We start from the raw sequence: 20,028 nt of genomic DNA, 5'->3' as shown, positions 1-20,028 counted from the left end.
TGCCCGATGCTTTTCCATGTGAATTCACATCTTAAATATGTGCTTAGTGCTCTCCTTGATAATCTTGATTGAAAAAATATAAAACTCAAAGCATTGCATTTGGCCACCACCATTGGTAAGTGGGGGAAAAGTGGGATTTTGGTGGCATTGTTAACAAAAGCTGACTGCCGAGTGAGAGGAGGGATTGGTGGTGGGTTTAGAATAAGTCTGCTGGTTATTCAAAAGAAGGGGCGATGGGCTGATAAGATCACCAAAAAAATATTAGTTTTGCAAATCTGGGGAGGCCAAAGAGGACCATGGATGGGTGATTAGCTTAGAATAACACAAAAGGTGTGCATATCCAGGCCATGACACGTCAGACCCAGGTTAGGTGTTGGTAGTGGGATAGGACAAGCCCTAGCTTTTTAGCTTTGGCCGTTTTTAATACAAAAAAATATATGTTTTCATATGTTTGCAGCAGAGTATCTCCTCTCCTCAGAGTGGAAAAGGAAGCATGGAGTATCTCCTTTTGAGTTTTGATATGAGGTAAAGTGTGGTCTTGGCAGGTGCCATGTGGACCAGTACTCAATAGTGGTTGGGTTGGAGCTGTCAAGCTGATAGCCTGCAACCCCCCTTTGTGGCTACCTGCATTAATACGATATCATTGCAGTGTAATGCAGATGAGAACTAGAGATCTATAACTTGTAGTGTGGATTCATTTAAATGACCAAACAAAAACCTAAACTGATACGTTTCTAGGCCCTTCTGATTGCGCATTCCTACAAAATTTCTATGAAGTGGCTCAATCTATGTGGAATATGATGAGAAATTTGAACTTGCTAGGCTAGATCTCTTGGAAACAATTTTTGTGCGCTGTTAGAGCAAACATCTTTCGAGGTCAATAGTGTTGTTTGTATTCTTATAGAATTGCGCTGCATTGCCACTCCTATATAGTTGCCATGTTTTTCTTCTTCGATTTCCCACACTTCAGAGTGGCAATGGTTTTGGTTCTAGAGAAAATGGACATAAATAGCAAATTTGTCAGTGTCCATACTACGTACTGGTTACATTTTTTATGTGTATAAATCCTGCATTCCAAATAGGCTCATACCATCCTGAGGATGGTAATTTGCTCCCAAATACTGCAGGGACGAGGAGAAACCCATCTAGCATGTCTGCAAAATCATAAAATAAAACCTCACTCATGAAATTCGCCTGCAAATTCATGAAGGTAGACCCACCTGGAAAATAGGATCATATAAGACCCATTTTAAGAAAGTATCACATGCAGAATCGGAGCTCCTCAGTTGTAAAAAAGAAGAGAGAGAACAGTACTTCGAGCTATGCCAGAATTTTATTATCTACCTAAAGAGTCATGAAGTGAAGCATTTAACGGAAATTCTGCATAGTGAATATGCCCACGCATTTTTCACAATTAATAAAAATTTGACCGGGTGTTTGACGAGTGCCTGAAGCCTTGTGAAGAGGTAGTAGTAGTAGTAGTGGTAAAAGACATGGTGTTTGAAATGATCGCTGCCCGTTCTGGAACCGCGAGACCAGGATGGAGCAAAGCAGTAAAAAAGAAAGAGGCGGTAAAAAGAAGCGTTGCAAAGAAAGAAAGGGAAAGCCTGGGCGGATTTTCACCGACGCCGTGGTGTGTTGCTGAGATATACTGACACGGAATCTGTATGGGGCGGATGGGAGTCCAAGATGCGCAACGCCGGCTTTAATCAGGCTCCAATTGCCGAGGAAAATCCGCTTTCCCGCGCACACACAACCCGACCCGTTACGTGTTTTACTACTATACCAAAGGAGATGAGATGAAAGCCTCTCTGCCCCCCGTCTCCAATCTCGAGGAAAATTCTCTGGCTCTGATCAGGTACCGCTGCTTTGCTCTTTGGAGCAGCCTCCTGCTCTCTTGCTTTGCCTTCAGAAACGGCTATCAGATCATCGAAGGAAAATCGAAATAGCACTAAAATCGCACACAATTATTAGAGACCTTGAACGCTGAAGAAATCTGGATTCATTTCTGGACCGCCGAAGGGATGTATATTTTTTGTTTTTGTTTTTGTTTTTGTTTTCTAGAGGAGTTTTGAGTGTTTCTATGGAAGAGGGATCAGGGGAGAGATGCGGCACGCCCAAGAGGGCCATATAATTAGCGAACTTACGCAAACCCACGAGGAATATCCGCGGGCGATCTCCAGGATCGAGAGCTCACGCCCTGGCTCAGGGGGAATGTCTCTTGAGCATAGCGCTCGCGGAAATATTGAAAGGAGGAGGGCAGCAGGGAAAAGATAAAGGAAAAGGGATTCCTTTAGCCACCGCTGCTGCTGAATTTTCCAGTTGTTTTCTCTGTCTGTGCGTGGCGCGCGCGACAAAGGAAAAAGATGCAGCTTGTATTCTACCGATAGAAAAACAGGTAAAGAAGAAAAAAAAGATAAGTAAAGCCTCGAATCTGCTAAAGCATGTGCGGAAAGCTTCCAGTTAGTTGCGTCCGCAAACTAGTGTGTAGTGGTCCGTTTTTTTTTTTAAGTTAAACTACGGTACTGATTCTAACTGGGAATGTGCACAGCACACTCTGATGATCGGGTATTTCTGATAATCCTCGCTAGCTCCAAATAGCTTCTGAATTTTAATTACTGACAAAAGTAATGTGTGTAGCATGTTTAGATGGGTAGTTTCGCCAGATTCTATGGGTGCTGGACTGTTTTTTTGTCTGTAAAATTTATGCGAAATTCGAGTGAAATCCCTGCATCCTGAATGGTTTACTGTTGTTGGCGGAGGACACGAAAAATGCCGGAATCGGATTGGATGAGCCGGCACGGAGTTGAAGTGTTTTCTTTCTTTCTTTTCTGCAAAATCCCTGCGCTCTGAAGACGGATGATTTAACTGCTGTTGTAGGTGGGGGAGATGAGATGAACAAAAACTATGGCGGACGGCCGGGAATGGGTTGGATGAGGCCGCACGGAGCTTTCCTTTTCGAAATTTAATAGCACGCGCGCGCGGTTGGTTCGATCGGTCGACCGAGTTTTTTTCCTTTTGCTTCTGCCTTCTTTAAAGAAGAAGCGACACTACAGCTCGTCGACCCAAAAAGCACGGCCCTCCTTGTGCTTGCCGATGCCCGGCCACTAGCTATCGGAAATTAAGCTAAGCGAGCGGCACCGGCACCGGCGCTCCGGCCATGGCCTCTCGCGCCCTCCCACCTTCCCCATGCTAGCCACATGCCCCACCACCTAGGCCTTCTTCCTCACTCCACTCTACTAGTCCACGTACGTACCCTTCAACCAACGGCTGCAGGGTAGAGAGAGGGATAGGTAGGTAGACACGTACGTACTTGTGGGTAGGTGCCGATGGTGACGGCGCGGGAGGCGAGGGAGGCGGCGGCGGCGGCCATGGACGCGAGCAAGTACGTGCGCTACACGCCGGAGCAGGTGGAGGCGCTGGAGCGGCTCTACTACGAGTGCCCCAAGCCGAGCTCGCTGCGGCGGCAGCAGCTGGTCCGGGAGTGCGCCGTGCTGGCCAGCGTCGACCCCAAGCAGATCAAGGTGTGGTTCCAGAACCGCCGCTGCCGGGAGAAGCAGCGCAAGGAGTCCGGCCGCCTGCAGTCGCTCAACCGCAAGCTCGCCGCCATGAACAAGCTGCTCATGGAGGAGAACGACCGCCTCCAGAAGCAGGTCTCCCACCTCGTCTACGAGAACGGTTACTACCGCCAGCAGACGCACAGCGTACGCCCTCCTCCACCTCCCCCGTCCCCGGCGACGATGATGAGCCCACCTCCCTTGTTGCCGCCGCCGCGAGCTCACGCCTTTACTCCTCCTCCTCCTGTTCTCCCGTTGCCGTTGCAGGCGGGGCTGGCCACCACGGACACGAGCTGCGAGTCGGTCGTCACCAGCGGCCAGCAGAACGGCGTCGTCGTCGTGCCGCCGCCTCCGCCCCGCGATGCCAGCCCTGCTGGGTACGTTACTTGTGTTCGGTCCTTGCAGGAGGCCATGTTCATCTCTTTGCTTTTGTTTTCTTTTCCTATATATGTATAGCAGCCAGCTAGTTTCTGTGTGATGTGTATGCATGTATGGATTTTCAGTACTGCTTGTTTCCTGCAGATTGATGTCCATCGCGGAGGAGACATTAACGGAGTTTCTGTCCAAGGCCACCGGAACCGCCGTCGAGTGGGTCCAAATGCCTGGGATGAAGGTCTCTTTCCTCTCAACTGAATTCCCATTAGTTTCCTCTTTCTGAACTCTCAACTTCTTGCATGGTGTGCTTAACCAACCATTCGTGTTGTCTGCAGCCTGGTCCGGATTCCATTGGAATCATCGCCATCTCGCATGGCTGCGCGGGTGTTGCTGCGCGAGCTTGCGGCCTCGTAGGCATGGAGCCTGCCAAAGTAAGCCCATTGCTTTCACCTTCTTTTTTTTGGACTATTTCCTTGCTTTCACTTCACTACATCTCTTCGCTTTTAACTTTGTTAAAATCAAAGAGTGTTCCTGACTGTTGCCGACTCAGGTTGCCGAAATCCTCAAGGATCGGCCACTGTGGCTGCGTGATTGCCGGTCTATGGAGGTAGTAAATGTGCTGCCTGCTGGCAGCAATGGCACGATTGAGCTGCTCTACATGCAGGTAGGAACAGCCTCGTTAACTCTCCCATGAGTCCATGGCAGACCTTAGCTGATATATACCCTGTCATGAACTTTACATTTTTTGCCATCTGTACGTAGCTCTATGCTCCGACGACATTAGCACCGGCTCGTGACTTCTGGTTGATGCGGTACACCTCCATTCTTGATGATGGAAGCCTAGTGGTGAGTTACTAATCATCAAATGTTCATGTCCAATTAGCATCATCATTGCGTGTTCATGTGTCAGCCACCTGACTGTTTGTTTTTGCTCTAAAGGTATGTGAAAGATCACTCAGTACCAAGCAAGGAGGCCCCAGCATGCCCCTTGTGCAGCCTTTTGTTAGAGGTGAGATGCTTCCCAGCGGGTTCTTGATCCGGCCTAGTGATGGTGGAGGTAGCGTGATTCACATCGTTGACCATTTGGACCTGGAGGTAATAACAATTCAGCAACAAATGACAAACTGTTTCTTTATCTAGTTCAACTATCACAGGAAACTAAGCAAGCTACTTTGCGTTCGTGCACAGCCTTGGAGTGTGCCTGAAGTTGTGAGGCCGCTGTATGAATCTTCTGCCATGGTGGCCCAGAAGATGTCGATGGCGGTACAATAACATGGACTATACTCTATTTTTTATCGCTCTTGATAACACTGAATGCTTAGGCATAAAACGTTAATCTTTGGAGTAACTCAATTTTGCAAATCCAGGCCTTGCGCTATCTCAGGCAAGTGGCTCATGAAGATACTCATTCTGTAATCACTGGATGGGGCAGACAGCCTGCAGCCTTGCGAGCTCTGAGCCAAAAGCTCACCAGGTTGGGCTCTTAAACAGCACACGCAGATTGTAGATGCTTCTTATCATGAATTTGTTTCAGTAAAAAGTGTAACTGATTCCGCACCTGTTTTCAGAGGTTTCAATGAAACTCTTGGTGGGCTTGCTGATGATGGATGGTCCGTGATTGAGAGCGATGGCGTAGATGATGTTTGTATCTCTGTTAATTCATCCCCGAGTAAATTGATGAGCTGCAATGCAACATTCAATGATGGACTACCCATGGTTAGTACTGGTGTTCTTTGTGCAAAGGCCTCGATGCTATTGCAGGTTAGTTTCATGCCACACTTTCAAGTTTTATTTCTGGAAAATGAATGTGATATTAACATCAACTCTGGTACTGATTTTGTAGGATGTCTCTCCACCGTCACTACTGCGGTTTTTGCGGGAGCATCGGTCCCAGTGGGCCGATAGCAGTTTAGATGCATTCTTTGCTTCCGCGCTGAAACCCAATTTCTGCAATTTACCTATGTCTCGTCTTGGAGGATTTAGTGGCCAGGTTATACTTCCTTTAGCGCACACGTTTGACCCTGAAGAAGTAAGCTGCTGGTCTTCGGTAAATTTTACAAAGCCCCGCTTCATAATGTCCTTCTGCTGCATGTTTTAACTGCGCAATTTATTATCCTCAGTTCTTGGAAGTTATCAAGATAGGAAATGCCAGTAACTATCAAGATACATTGATGCATCGTGATCTTTTCCTGTTGCAGGTAAGTTTTGCTTGTTAATGCCATTTTTACACTTATCTTCATTTTCACTTATTCAATAAGTTAATTTCACTACCTAACCAAACGAGATAACCTGATGCACATATTAATCAAGTTGCTCAACTGAGCTTTGGGAAAATCATTTGTTGTCTCCTTTGTAAAACTTGTGCTCTGGATTGAATTTGGCAGATGTACAACGGGATAGACGAGAACCCCATGGGCACTTGTTCAGAGCTTATCTTTGCACCCATAGACGCATCTTTCAGCGATGATTCTCCACTGCTGCCCTCCGGTTTCCGCATCATTCCGATCGACTCCCCTCTTGTAAGCAGATTTCACCCAAATATGAGACAACATCTCAGCTTGAGACCGTCAACTTAATCCTCCCTTGCCGCATGTATGTTTCGCAGGACACGTCTAGCCCGAACTGCACGTTGGACCTCGCGTCCACCCTCGAGGCTGGGACACCCGGAAGCAGGATGACCGGTCACTCCAGGAGTGGCTCGAAGGCTGTGATGACGATCGCGTTCCAGTTTGCCTTCGAGAGCCACCTGCAGGACAGCGTGGCGGCCATGGCGCGGCAGTACATGCGCAGCATCATCTCGTCGGTGCAGAGGATAGCGCTGGCGCTGTCGTCCTCGCACCTCGTGCCGCATGGAAGCTCTCGCCTCCTCCCCCCGGTTACTCCGGAGGCGGCCACGCTCTCCCGATGGATTGTCCAGAGCTACAGGTCTGTGGTCTTGCAGTGATCATAGTATATACCAGGGTGTATTTGGTTAGTAGTATGTGTTTTGTGCTGATGCTGCTGGGTTGATCGCGCAGATTTCACTTTGGGGCAGAGCTCATCAAAGCCGCAGACGCTGGCAGCGGCGAGTCGGCGCTCAAGGCCCTCTGGCACCATACCAGCGCCATCCTATGCTGCTCTCTCAAGGTACTGTTCCAGGGTTTTGCTCACCTTGAAGTTGAAGAGCTTCTTTCAGCACTATGGTCTGTTTGTTATCGCTGACTCGATCTATGGTGCTGTGACGGTGCAGGCGATGCCGGTGCTGACGTTCGCGAACCAGTCCGGGCTGGACATGCTGGAGACGACGCTGGCGGCGCTCCGGGAGATGACCATGGACAAGGTGCTGGACTGCGAGCAGGGGAGGAAGAGCCTCCTGTGCGCGGACCTGATGGCCAGCGTGGCGGAGCAGGGGTACGCGTGCGTCGAGGGCGGGACGTGCGCGTCGAGCATGGGCCGGCCGGCGTCGTACGGGAAGGCGGTGGCGTGGAAGGTGCTCGACGACGGTGGCGCCGGCGCCGCCCACTGCGTCTGCTTCGCCTTCATGGACTGGTCCTTCGTTTAGTCGAGGGCTCGATCATTTGCTTTTGTTGCCAAGTCTCGAGCATCGGACCTGAGTGCGTAGTAACTTCGTGGGACTGTTGGGTGCGCGGTACAATGTTTGGATCGATGGTGGTGTTCTGTACGGATTGATGGTGCGCCGAGATTGGTGATGCTGTTTGCTTGGTCTGTACCACTTACATTTCCTCCTTTTATCTTCTACTCTATCTATCTACAAGCAATGGGTACAACTTAGAAGCGGATACACATGCTCACACCACCACATGTACTACCAACTAATAGGAGAAGCTCCTTTCAAAAAAAAAAAACTAATAGGAGAAGCTGATGGAACTGGCTACCACACCTGTTTCAGTGGAAGCAAAAACGATCGAGGCTATCGGGGTTTGGGCTTATAATTGTGGATACAAGATTGATGCCCGTCCACGCGCACGCAGACGCCTTATAATGTTGTTGGTGGTGCGTGTGTGCTCGCGCGCAGCCGCTCGGAGCTGCGTGGTGTGCTTCTCGGTGCATATGAGGCGTTTGATCAAATGGCTACGAGTTGAAGCCAATGAAAATAAGCTAAATGGAGTAACACATCTTGTTGTGCAAAGATATATGTAGATCCGTCGTTTCAGTGCAGTTGTTGAGGTTTTCATGCTCATATTTATCGAGAAATTGTTTGAAACAACACGTGTTAACAATTTAAGATACAGTTTCAATCTAGGATAAGGGATGGATAAGGGGGCGCTTGCCACCTCCCTCCCCTCCGCGTGATTCACCGCGTTATATTTATATAACAATTAAATATGCATCACGAGTACCGCTGCTACCTCTTGAGCACTGCGTTGGTTTTCTTTTGAAGAGAAAAGGGTGATGCAGCAAAGTAGCGTAAGTATTTCCCTCGGTTTTTGAGAACCAAGGTATCAATCGAGTAGGAGGCTACGCGAGAGTCCCTCGCACCTGCACAAAACAAATAAATCCTCGCAACCAACGCGATAAGGGGTTGTCAATCCCTACACGGTCACTTACGAGAGTGATATCTGATAGATATGATAAGATAATATTTTTGGTATTTTTATGATAAAGATGCAAAGTAAAATAAAATCAATGAAAATAACTAAGTATTGGAAGATTAATATGATGAAGATAGACCCGGGGGCCATAGGTTTCACTAGTGGCTTCTCTCGAGAGCATAGGTATTTTACGGTGGGTGAATAAATTACTGTTGAGCAATTGACAGAATTGAGCATAGTTATGAGAATATCTAGGTATGATCATGTATATAGGCATCACGTCCAAGACAAGTAGACCGACTCCTGCCTGCATCTACTACTATTACTCCACACATCGACCGCTATCCAGCATGCATCTAGAGTATTAAGTTCATAAGAACAGAGTAACGCCTTAAGTAAGATGACATGATGTAGAGGGATAAACTCATGCAATATGATGAAAACCCCATCTAGTTATCCTCGATGGCAACAATACAATACGTGCCTTGCTGCCCCTACTGTCACTGGGAAAGGACACCGCAAGATTGAACCCAAAGCTAAGCACTTCTCCCATTGCAAGAAAGATCAATCTAGTAGGCCAAACCGAACTGATAATTCGAAGAGACCTGCAAAGATAACCAATCATACATAAAAGAATTCAGAGAAGATTCAAATATTGTTCATAGATAAACTTGATCATAAACCCATAATTCATCGGTCTCAACAAACACACCACAAAAGAAGATTACATCGAATAGATCTCCACAAGAGAGGGGGAGAACTTTGTATTGAGATCCAAAAAGAGAGAAGAAGCCATCTAGCTAATAACTATGGACACGTAGGTCTGAGGTAAACTACTCACACTTCATCGGAGAGGCTATGATGTTGATGTAGAAGCCCTCCGTGATCGATGCCCCCTCCGGCGGAGCTCCGGAACAGGTCCCAAGATGGGATCTCGTGGATACAGAAAGTTACGGCGGTGGAATTAGGGTTTTGGCTCCAGTTCTGATCGTTTGGGGGTACGAAGGTATATATATGAGGAAGAAGTACGTCGGTGGAGCAACAGGGGGCCCACGAGGGTGGAGGGCGCGCCTGGGGGGGGGGGTAGGCGCGCCCCCTACCTCGTGGCCTCCCTGTTGGTTGCTTAACGTAGGGTCCAAGTCTCCTGGATCATGTTCGGTGAGAAAATCATGTTCCCGAAGGTTTCATTTCCGTTTGATATTCCTTTTCTTCGAAACCCTAAAATAGGCAAAAAAACAGCAATCCTGGGCTGGGCCTCTGGTTAATAGGTTAGTCCCAAAAATAATATAAAAGTAGAAAATAAAGCACAATAATGTCCAAAACAGTAGATAATATAGCATGGAGCAATCAAAAATTATAGATACGTTGGAGACGTATCAAGCATCCCCAAGCTTAATTCCTGCTCGTCCTCGAGTAGGTAAATGATAAAAACAGAATTTTTGATGTGGAATGCTACTTGGCTTAATTGTGGCATGAATATTCAGATCCGAAAGATTCAAGATAAAAGTTTAATATTGACATAGAAATAATAACACTTCAAGCATACTAACTAAGCAATTATGTCTTCTCAAAATAACATGGCCAAAGAAAGTTCATCCCCACAAAATCATATAGTTTAGTCATGCTCCATTTTCGTCACACAAGAATGCTCTCATCATGCACAACCCCGATGACAAGCCAAGCAATTGTTTCATACTTTAGTAATCTCAAACTTTATAAACCTTCACGCAATACATGAGCGTGAGCCATGAATATAGCACTATGGGTGGAATAGAGTATAATGATAGGGGTTATGTGGAGAAGACAAAAAAGGAGAAAGTCTCACATCAACGAGGCTAATCAATGGGCTATGGAGATTCCCATCGATTGATGTTAATGCAAGGAGTAGGGATTGCCATGCAACGGATGCACTAGAGCAATAAATGTAAGAAAGCTCAACAAAAGAAACTAGTGGGGGTGCATCCAACTTGCTTGCTCACGAAGACCTAGGGCACTTGAGGAGGCCCATTGTTGGAATATACAAGCCAAGTTCTATCATGAAAAATTTCCACTAGTATATGAAAGTGACAAAACAAGAGACTCTCTATCATGAAGATCATGGTGCTACTTTGAAGCACAAGTGTGGAAAAAGGATAGTAGCACTGTCCCTTTTTTGGGCCTTCATTTTTTATTTGGCCTTTCTTTTTTTATTGGGACAATACTCTACTAAATGATGATCATCACACTTCTATTTATTTACAACTCAATGATTACAACTCGATACTAGAACAAGGTATGACTCTATATGAATGCCTCCGGCGGTGTACCTGGATATGCAATGAATCAAGTGTGACATGTATGAAAAATTATGAACGGTGGCTTTGCCACAAATACGATGTCAACTACATGATCATGCAAAGAAATATGACAATGATGAACATGTCATGATAAACATGATGGTGGAAAGTTGCATGGCAATATATCTCGGAATGGCTATGGAAATGCCATAATAGGTAGGTATGGTGGCTGTTTTGAGGAAGATATAAGGAGGTTTATGTGTGAAAGAGCGTATCATATCACGGGGTTTGGATGCACCGGCGAAGTTTGCACCAACTCTCGATGTGAGAAAGGGCAATGCACGGTACCGAAGAGGCTAGCAATGATGGAAGGGTGAGAGTGCGTATAATCCATGGACTCAACATTAGTCATAAAGAACTCACTTACTTATTGCAAAAATCTACAAGTCATCAAAAACCAAGCACTATGTGCATGCTCCTAGGGGGATAGATTGGTAGGAAAAGACCATCGCTCATCCCCGACCACCACTCATAAGGAAGACAATCAAAGAACACCTCATGTTTCAAATTTGTTACATAACGTTTACCATACGTGCATGCTACGGGACTTGCAAACTTCAACACAAGTATTTCTCAATTTCACAACTACTCAACTAGCACAACTTTAATATCATTACCTCCATATCTCAAAACAATCATCAAACATCAAACTTCTCTTAGTATTCAACACACTCATAAGAGAATTTATTATTAATCTTGTATAACTAGCATATTAGGATTATTTAAGCAAATTACCATGCTATTTAAGACTCTAAAAATAAGCTAAGTGAAGCATGAGAGATCAATAGTTTCTATAAAACAAATCCACCACCGTGCTCTAAAAGATATAAGTGAAGTACTAGAGCAAAACTATATAACTCAAAAGATATAAGTGAAGCACATAGAGTATTCTAATAATTTCCGAGTCATGTGTGTTTCTCTCAAAAGGTGTGTACAGCAAAGATGATTGTGGTAAACTAAAAAGCAAAGACTCAAATCATACAATACACTCCAAGCAAAACACATATCATGTGGTGAATAAAAATATAGCTCCAAGTAAAGTTACCGATAGAAGTAGACGAAAGTGGGGATGCCTTCCTGGGCATCCCCAAGCTTTGGCTTTTAGGTATCCTTAGATTATCTTGGGGGTGCCATGGGCATCCCCAAGCTTAGGCTCTTGCCACTCTTTGTTCCATAATCCATCAAATCTTTACCTAAAACTTGAAAACTTCACAACGCAAAACTTAAAGTAGAAAATCTCGTGAGCTCCGTTAGCGGAAGAAAACAAAAGACCACTTCAAGGTACTGTAATGAACTCATTCTTTATTTATATTGGTGTTAAACCTACTGTATTCCAACTTCTATATGGTTTATAAACTTTTTTACTAGCCATAGATTCATCAAAATAAGCAAACAACACACGAAAAACAGAATCCGTCTAAAACAGAACAGTCTATAGTAATCTGTAGCTAGCACAAGATCTGGAACCCCAAAAATTCTAAAATAAATTTCTGGACGTGAGGAATTTATCCATTAATCATCTGCAAAAATAATTAATTAAATAGCACTTTCCAAATAAAAATGGTAGCAGTTCTTGTGATCGGTAAAGTTTCTGTTTTTTACAGCAAGATTAACAAGACTTTCCCCAAATCTTCCCAACGGTTCTACTTGGCACAAACACTAATTAAACATAAAAAACACAACCAAAACATAGGCTAGACAAATTATTTATTACTAAACAGGAGAAAAAATCAAGGAATAAAAATAAAATTGGATTGCCTCCCAACAAGCGCTATCGTTTAACGCCCCTAGCTAGGCATAAAAAGCAATGATAGATCTAGGTATTGCCATCTTTGGTGGGAAATTCTTCAATGAGGCATCTACCATCTTTAGGCATTTCTTTATTTTGATTGATTATCAAACTTTTAGGCACAAGATCAAAAAATTCATTTGTAACAAATGGTTCCTTAATGATAGCAAAAAGATTAGGGTGAACACTTATAGATTTGAGATCCGCAGTTTCTATACTAAAGGATTCACCTTTATTTTTAGGAACATACATAAGCTTGGAAATTTTAGTTGGAGGACTTGGAGTACTCTTTACGGAAGAAAAAGCGGTTCCCAAGTTGGTAATGATACCCTCAAGTTTATCAATTCTAGTGGAATCATGGTTTATTCTTTCATTAACTATAGGTTCCTTCTCTTTAATATTTTTCAAAGTTACTCCTACTTTAGATCCGTATTGGGTAATTTGGTTGTGGATCTTTTTATCGAAATTTTCAATTAACTCAACAGTAGAAACTTTATTTTCAATAATTTCATGTTTTTGCATTACATGCTCCAAAGTTAACATAGTTCCATTAACCAAAAGAGGTGGTGAGCCAAACAAATCTATCATAGCATTGTAAGAATCAAAAGTATGGCTACCCAAGAAGTTCCCTCCGGTAATGGTATCAAGGATATATTTGTGCCAAGGAGTAACGCACACATAAAAATTGCGAAGAAGAGCGGAAGTAGATTGCTTCCTGGCAGATCTATTTTGAACATTGCAAATTCTATACCAAGCGTCTTTTAGATTTTCTCCCTCCCTTTGCTTAAAATTTAGAACTTCATTCTCGGGAGACAACGGAGAAGATAGAGGACTTGCCATAACGACAAGCAAACAGGGAACGGGCAAAAAGAGGCAAATAGAGAAAGAGAGGGAGGATAGAGAGAGAGGGCGAATAAAACGGCAAGCGTGAAGTGGGGGAGAGGAAAACGAGAGGCAAATGGCAAATAATGTAATGCGAGAGATAAGGGTTTGTGATGGGTACTTGGTATGTTTGACTTTTGCGTAGACCTCCCCGGCAACGGCGCCAGAAATCCTTCTTCCTACCTCTTGAGCACCGTGTTGGTTTTCCCTTGAAGAGGAAAGGGTGATGCAGCAAAGTAGCGTAAGTATTTCCCTCAGTTTTTGAGAACCAAGGTATCAATCCAGTAGGAGGCTACGCGCGAGTCCCTCGCACCTGCACAAAACAAATAAATCCTCGCAACCAACGCGATAAGGGGTTGTCAATTGATACGTCCATTTTGCATCATGCTTTTATATCAATATTTATTGCATTATTGGCTGTTATTTCACATTATGTCACAATAGTTATGACTATTCTCTCTTATTTTACAAGGTTTACATAAGGAGGGAGAATGCCGGCAGCTGGAATTCTGGGCTGGAAAAGGAGCAAATATTAGAGACCTATTCTGCACAACTCCAAAAGTCCTGAAACTCCACGGAACACCTTATAATAAATAATGAAAAATCCTCGCCAAAGATGAAGACCAAGGGGCCCACACCCTTCTCACGAGGGTGGGGGGCGCACCCCCCCTAGGGCGCGCCCCCCTGCCTCGTGGGCCCCCTGGTGGCTCTCCGATGACCATCTTCTCCTATATGAAGTCTTTCGTCGAGAAAAAAAAAGAAGCAACCTTTCGGGATGAAACTCCGCCGCCACGAGGCGGAACCTTGGTGGATCCAATCTAGAGCTCCGGCAGAGCTGTTCTGCCGAGGAAACTTCCCTCCCAGAGGGGGAAATCATCGCCATCGTCATCACCAACGCTCCTCTCATCGGGAGAGGGCAATCTCCATCAACATCTTCATCAGCACCATCTCATCTCAAAACCCTAGTTCATCTCTTGTATCCGATTCTTGTCTTCAAGTCCGGGATTGGTGCTAGTAGGTTGCTAGTAGTGTTAATTACTCCTTGTAGTTGATGCTAGTTGGTTTAATTGGTGGAAGATCATATGTTCAGATCCTTTATGCATATTAATACCCCTCTGATTATGAACATGAATATGCTTTGTGAGTAGTTATGTTTGTTCCTGAGGACAAGGGAGAAGTCTTCCTATTAGTAGTCATGTGAATTTGGTATTCGTTCGATATTTTGATGAGATGTATGTTGTCTAGCCTCTAGTGGTGTTATGTGAACGTCGACTACATAACACTTCACCATTATTTGGGCCTAGAGGAAGGCATTGGGAAGTAATAATTAGATGATGGGTTGCTAGAGTGACAGAAGCTTAAACCCTAGTTTATGTGTTGCTTCGTAAGAGGCTGATTTGGATCCATATGTTTCATGCTATGGTTAGGTTTACCTTAATACTTTTGTTGTAGTTGCGGATGCTTGCAATAAGGTTAATCATAAGTGGGATGCTTGTTCAAGAAAGAACATCACCCAAGCACCGGTCCACCCACATGTCAAATTATCAAAGTACCGAACGCGAATCATATGAACGTGATGAAAACTAGCTTGACGATATTCCCATGTGTCCTCGAGAGCGCTTTTCCTTATATAAGAGTTTGTCCAGGCTTGTCCTTTGCTACAAAAAGGATTGGGCCACCTTGCTGCACTTTATTTACTTTTGTTATTTGTTGCTCGCTACAAATTATCTCATTACAAAACTATCTGTTACCACTTATTTCAGTACTTGCAGAGAATACCTTGCTGAAAACCGTTTATCATTTCCTTCTTCTCCTCGTTGGGTTTGACACTCTTACTTATCGAAAGGACTACGATAGATCCCCTATACTTGTGGGTCATCAAGACTCTTTTCTGGCGCCGTTGCCGGGGAGTGAAGCGCCTTTGGTAGGAAATTTATAGTGTGCTGAAATTTACTGTCACTTGTTACTATGGAAAGTAATCCTCTGAGGGGCTTGTTCGGGGTATATTCACCCCGACCAGTAGAGCAAAGAGTTGCTCCTCAACCTACTGAACCTATTGAAAATGAAATTCCTTATGAGTATCCTTTGAGTATAATAGAAAAACTGCTAGCTAATCCATTTACAGGAGATGGAACAAAGCATCCTGATGAACACCTAATATATGTGGATGAAGTTTGTGGATTATTTAAGCTTGCAAGTATTCCCGATGATGTTGCTAAGAAGAAGGTCTTCCCTTTATCTTTGAAGGGAGACACATTGACATGGTATAGGCTATGTGATGATATGGGATCATGGAGCTATAGAAGATTGAAATTGGAATTTCATCAAAAGTATTACCCTATGCATCTTGTTCATCGTGATCGCAATTATATATATAATTTTTGGCCTCGCGAAGGAGAAAGCATCGCTCAAGCTTGGGGGAGGCTTAAATCAATGTTATATTCATGCCCCAATCATGAGCTTCCAAGAGAAACAATTCTTCAAAAAATTTATGCTCGGCTTTCTGATAATAATCGCACCATGCTTGATACTTCTTGTGCTGGCTCTTTTATGATGAAGACTAATGGATTTAGATGGGATTTATTGGATAGAATTAAACGCAACTCTGAAGATTGGGACCTCGACAATGGTAAGGAGTCAGGTATGAAACCTAAGTTTGATTGTGTTAAATCTTTTATGGATACCGATATTTTCTGTAAGTTTAGCACTAAATATGGACTTGATTCTGAGATAGTAGCTTCTTTCTGTGAATTTTTTGCTACTTATGTTGATCTCCCTAAGGAGAAGTGGTTTAAATATCATCCTCCAATAGAAGTAAAAGTAGCTACACATATTAAAGTTTAAGAAAAGACTGTCACTTATAATGATCCTATTGTTCCTACTTCTTATGTTGAGGAACCACCCTTCCCTGTTAGGATAAAGGATCATGCTAAAGCTTCAATTGTGGTTTGTAAAAGCAATATTAAAACATATACACCTCCTGAGCAAGTTAAAGTTGAACCTAATATTGCTATTGTTAAAGAGCTCTTGTCTGATAATATTGATGGGCATGTTATTCAGTTCTGCGGTGAAACTGCTAGAATTGCTAAACCTTGTGCTAAAGATAAACATAGACCTGTGGTAGGCGTGCCTGTTATTTCTGTTAAAATAGGAGATCATTGTTATCATGGCTTATGTGATATGGGTGCTAGTGCTAGTGTTATACCTTATGACTTGTATAAAGAAATCAAGCATGAAATTTGCACCTGCTGAGTTAGAAGATATTGATGTCACAATTAAACTTGCTAATAGAGATACTATTTCAGCAATGGGAATTGTTAGAGATGTTGAAGTCTTGTGCCAGAAAACTAAATATCCTGTTGATTTTCTTATTCTTAGTTCTCCACAAGATAACTCATGAGTTTAATTTCTATAAATTTAGTAAACAACACCGTGAAGAAGAATTGCCTAGTAAGGATGAAATTATTGGTCTTGCTTCTATTGCCGTACCTCCTAATGATCCTTTAGAACAATATTTGCTAGACCATGAGAATGATATGTTTATGAATGAAAGAAGGGAAATAGATGAAGTATTCTTTAAACAAGAACCTATGCTAAAACACAATTTGCCTGTTGAAAACCTAGGGTATCCTCCTCCACCTAAGGGTGATCCCGTGTTTGAGCTTAAACCGTTGCCTGATAATCTTAAATATGCTTATCTTGATGAAAAGAAGATATATCCTATTATTATTAGTCCTAACCTTTCAGAGCATGAAGAAGAAAGATTATTTAAAACTCTGAAGAAGCAATGTGCTTCTATTGGATATACTCTTGATGATCTTAAGGGCATTAGTCCCACTCTTTGTCAACATAAAATAAATTTGGAAGCAGATGCCAAACCAGTTTGTGATCCTCAATGACGTCTGAATCCTAAAATGAAAGAAGTGGTAAGAAAAGAAATACTAAAGCTTCTAGAGGCAGGTATAATTTATCCCGTTGCTGATAGTCAGTGGGTAAGTCCTGTTCATTGTGTCCCTAAGAAGGGAGGTATTACTGTTGTTCCTAATGATAAAGATGAATTGATTCCACAAAGAATTATTACCGGTTATGGGATGGTAATTGATTTCCGCAAATTAAATAAGGCTACTAAGAAAGATCATTACACCTTTGAAAGATCGTGGATGTCGCCTAGAGGGGGTGACTAGGTGCTTTAAAATAATTACGGTTGAGGCTTGAACAAATGCGGAATAAACCTAGCGGTTAATTTGTCAAGCACAAAACCTACAACAACTAGGCTCACCTATGTGCACCAACAACTTATGCTAAGCAAGATAAACAACTATGTGATAGCAATATATATGACAAGAAACAATATGGCTATCACAAAGTAAAGTGCATAAGTAAAGGGATCGGGTAAGAGATAACCGAGGCACGTGGAGACGATGATGTATCCCGAAGTTCACACCCTTGCGGATGCTAATCTCCGTTTGGAGCTGTGTGGAGGCACAATGCTCCCCAAGAAGCCACTAGGGCCACCGTAATCTCCTCACGCCCTCGCACAATGCAAGATGCCGTGATTCCACTAAGGGACCCTTGAGGGCGGTCACTGAACCCGTACAAATGGCAACCCTTGGGGGCGGTCACCGAACCCGTACACTTTGGCAACCCTTGGGGGCGGTCACCGGTACCCGTCAAATTGCTCGGGGCGATCTCCACAACCTAATTGGAGACCCCGATGCTTGCTCGGAGCTTTACACCAGAATGATTGAGCTCCGAACACCACCAACCGTCTAGGGCGCCCAAGCACCCAAGAGGAACAAGCTCAAGGGTACCAAGCACCCAAGAGTAATAAGCTTCTCAACTTGTAACTTCCACGTATCACCGTGGAGAACTCAAACCGATGCACCAAATGCAATGGAAAGGGCACACGAAGTGCCCAAGTCCTTCTCTCTCAAATCCCACCGAAGCAACTAATGCTAGGGAGGAAAATGAGAGGAAGAACAAGAAGGAGAACACCAAGAACTCCAAGATCTAGATCCAAGGGGTTCCCCTCACATAGAGGAGAAAGTGATGGGTGGAAATGTGGATCTAGATCTCCTCTCTCTTTTCCCTCAAAAACTAGCAAGAATCATGGAGGGATTGAGAGTTAGCAAGCTCGAAGAAGGTCAACAATGGGGGAAGAACACGAGCTCAAAGGATAAGGTTCATTGGGAAGAAGACCCCCTTTTATAGGAGCTCCCGAATCCAACCGTTATGTGCTCAGCCCGCACACGAGCGGTACTACCTCTTAGCATGGTCAAAACACCCCAACGAGAGAGAAAAACACGAGCTGAAAAACTGCCAGAGAGGTAGAGCAGTATGAGCGGCACTACCGCTGTAGCCAGCGGTACTACCGTTGGCCGCAGCGGTACTGCCGCTTGGCCCAGCGGTACTACCGCACAAGAGCGGTACTACCGCTCCTACAGCCGCTGAACCCGACACGAGAAGAGCAGGACCCAAAATCGAGGCGGTAGAAGAGCGGCACTGCAACGGTACTACAGCTGAGAGCTCCAAGCGGTACTACCTCTTGGGCTCGCGGTACTACCGCTGGGACCAGACAAAAGCCACTCTCAAGAAAACAAGAACTGCCATAACTTCTGCAAACGAGCTCCGAATTGAGAAAACTCAAGCTTGTTGGATACAAGACGACGAGTAGCATCAAAACAGCAACTGGTTATAGTAAGAAGAGGCAGGGAAGGTATGCCAACAAATAGAGGAGTGAAACCTCCAACCGAGAAGAACCGGCGAAACCTCCAACATCGAAAACTGTTGGAAATATGCCCTAGAGGCAATAATAAATTAGTTATTATTATATATTTCATTTTTCATGATAATCCTTTATTATCCATGCTAGAATTGTATTGATAGGAAACTTAGATACATGTGTGGATACATAGACAACACCATGTCCCTAGTAAGCCTCTAGTTGACTAGCTCGTTGATCAATAGATGGTTACGGTTTCCTGACCATGGACATTGGATGTCGTTGATAACGGGATCACATCATTAGGAGAATGATGTGATGGACAAGACCCAATCCTAAGCCTAGCACAAAGATCGTGTAGTTCGTATGCTAAAGCTTTTCTAATGTCAAGTATCATTTCCTTAGACCATGAGATTGTGCAACTCCCGTATACCGTAGGAGTGCTTTGGGTGTGCCAAACGTCACAACATAACTGGGTGGCTATAAAGGTACACTACAGGTATCTCCGAAAGTGTCTGTTGGGTTGGCACGAATCGAGACTGGGATTTGTCACTCCATGTAAACGGAGAGGTATCTCTGGGCCCACTCGGTAGGACATCATCATAATGTGCACAATGTGATCAAGGAGTTGATCACGGGATGATGTGTTACGGAACGAGTAAAGAGACTTGCCGGTAACGAGATTGAACAAGGTATCGGGATACCGACGATCGAATCTCGGGCAAGTATCGTACCGCTAGACAAAGGGAATTGTATACGGGATTGATTGAGTCCTTGACATTGTGGTTCATCTGATGAGATCATCGTGGAACATGTGGGAGCCAACATGGGTATC

At 44.1% G+C, this 20,028-nt stretch overlaps 1 protein-coding gene across 2 annotated transcripts; it reads left to right on the top strand.

Annotated features, from left to right (window-relative positions):
- Positions 1–35: 35 nt before the first annotated feature.
- On the top strand, positions 36–7,668 carry LOC125543145 (homeobox-leucine zipper protein HOX29-like). 2 transcript variants are annotated; one of them, XM_048706395.1, is made up of 16 exons: positions 36–3,704; positions 3,825–3,934; positions 4,080–4,170; positions 4,268–4,363; positions 4,483–4,596; positions 4,695–4,778; positions 4,872–5,027; positions 5,121–5,195; positions 5,300–5,406; positions 5,501–5,693; positions 5,776–5,979; positions 6,053–6,130; positions 6,317–6,451; positions 6,538–6,857; positions 6,950–7,058; positions 7,162–7,668. In XM_048706395.1, the coding sequence occupies exons 1-16, from the start codon at positions 3,330–3,332 to the stop codon at positions 7,471–7,473; spliced, it is 2,559 nt and encodes an 852-aa protein (XP_048562352.1). In that variant the 5' UTR covers positions 36–3,329; the 3' UTR covers positions 7,474–7,668. The 2 variants fall into 2 exon arrangements, with proteins under 2 accessions (XP_048562352.1, XP_048562353.1); XM_048706396.1 differs by having other exon boundaries at positions 2,602–3,704; positions 5,776–5,961.
- Positions 7,669–20,028: the final 12,360 nt, after the last annotated feature.

Source organism: Triticum urartu, chromosome 3, assembly GCF_003073215.2.
Source record: "Triticum urartu cultivar G1812 chromosome 3, Tu2.1, whole genome shotgun sequence".
Taxonomy (NCBI): domain Eukaryota; kingdom Viridiplantae; phylum Streptophyta; class Magnoliopsida; order Poales; family Poaceae; genus Triticum; species Triticum urartu.
The sequence above is the reverse complement of the archived record's forward strand: the minus strand, read 5'-3'. Positions and strand labels throughout refer to the sequence as shown.

What these genes read in the sequence shown, in the direction of transcription:
- LOC125543145 (XM_048706395.1), top strand. Translation starts at nt 3,330, where the DNA reads ATGGTGACGGCGCGGGAGGCGAGGGAGGCGGCGGCGGCGGCCATGGAC. An exon ending in TCCAAATGCCTGGGATGAAG is followed by an intron (nt 4,171 to 4,267) that starts GTCTCTTTCCTC and finishes TGTTGTCTGCAG; the next exon opens with CCTGGTCCGGATTCCATTGG. An exon ending in CCCAGAAGATGTCGATGGCG is followed by an intron (nt 5,196 to 5,299) that starts GTACAATAACAT and finishes TTGCAAATCCAG; the next exon opens with GCCTTGCGCTATCTCAGGCA.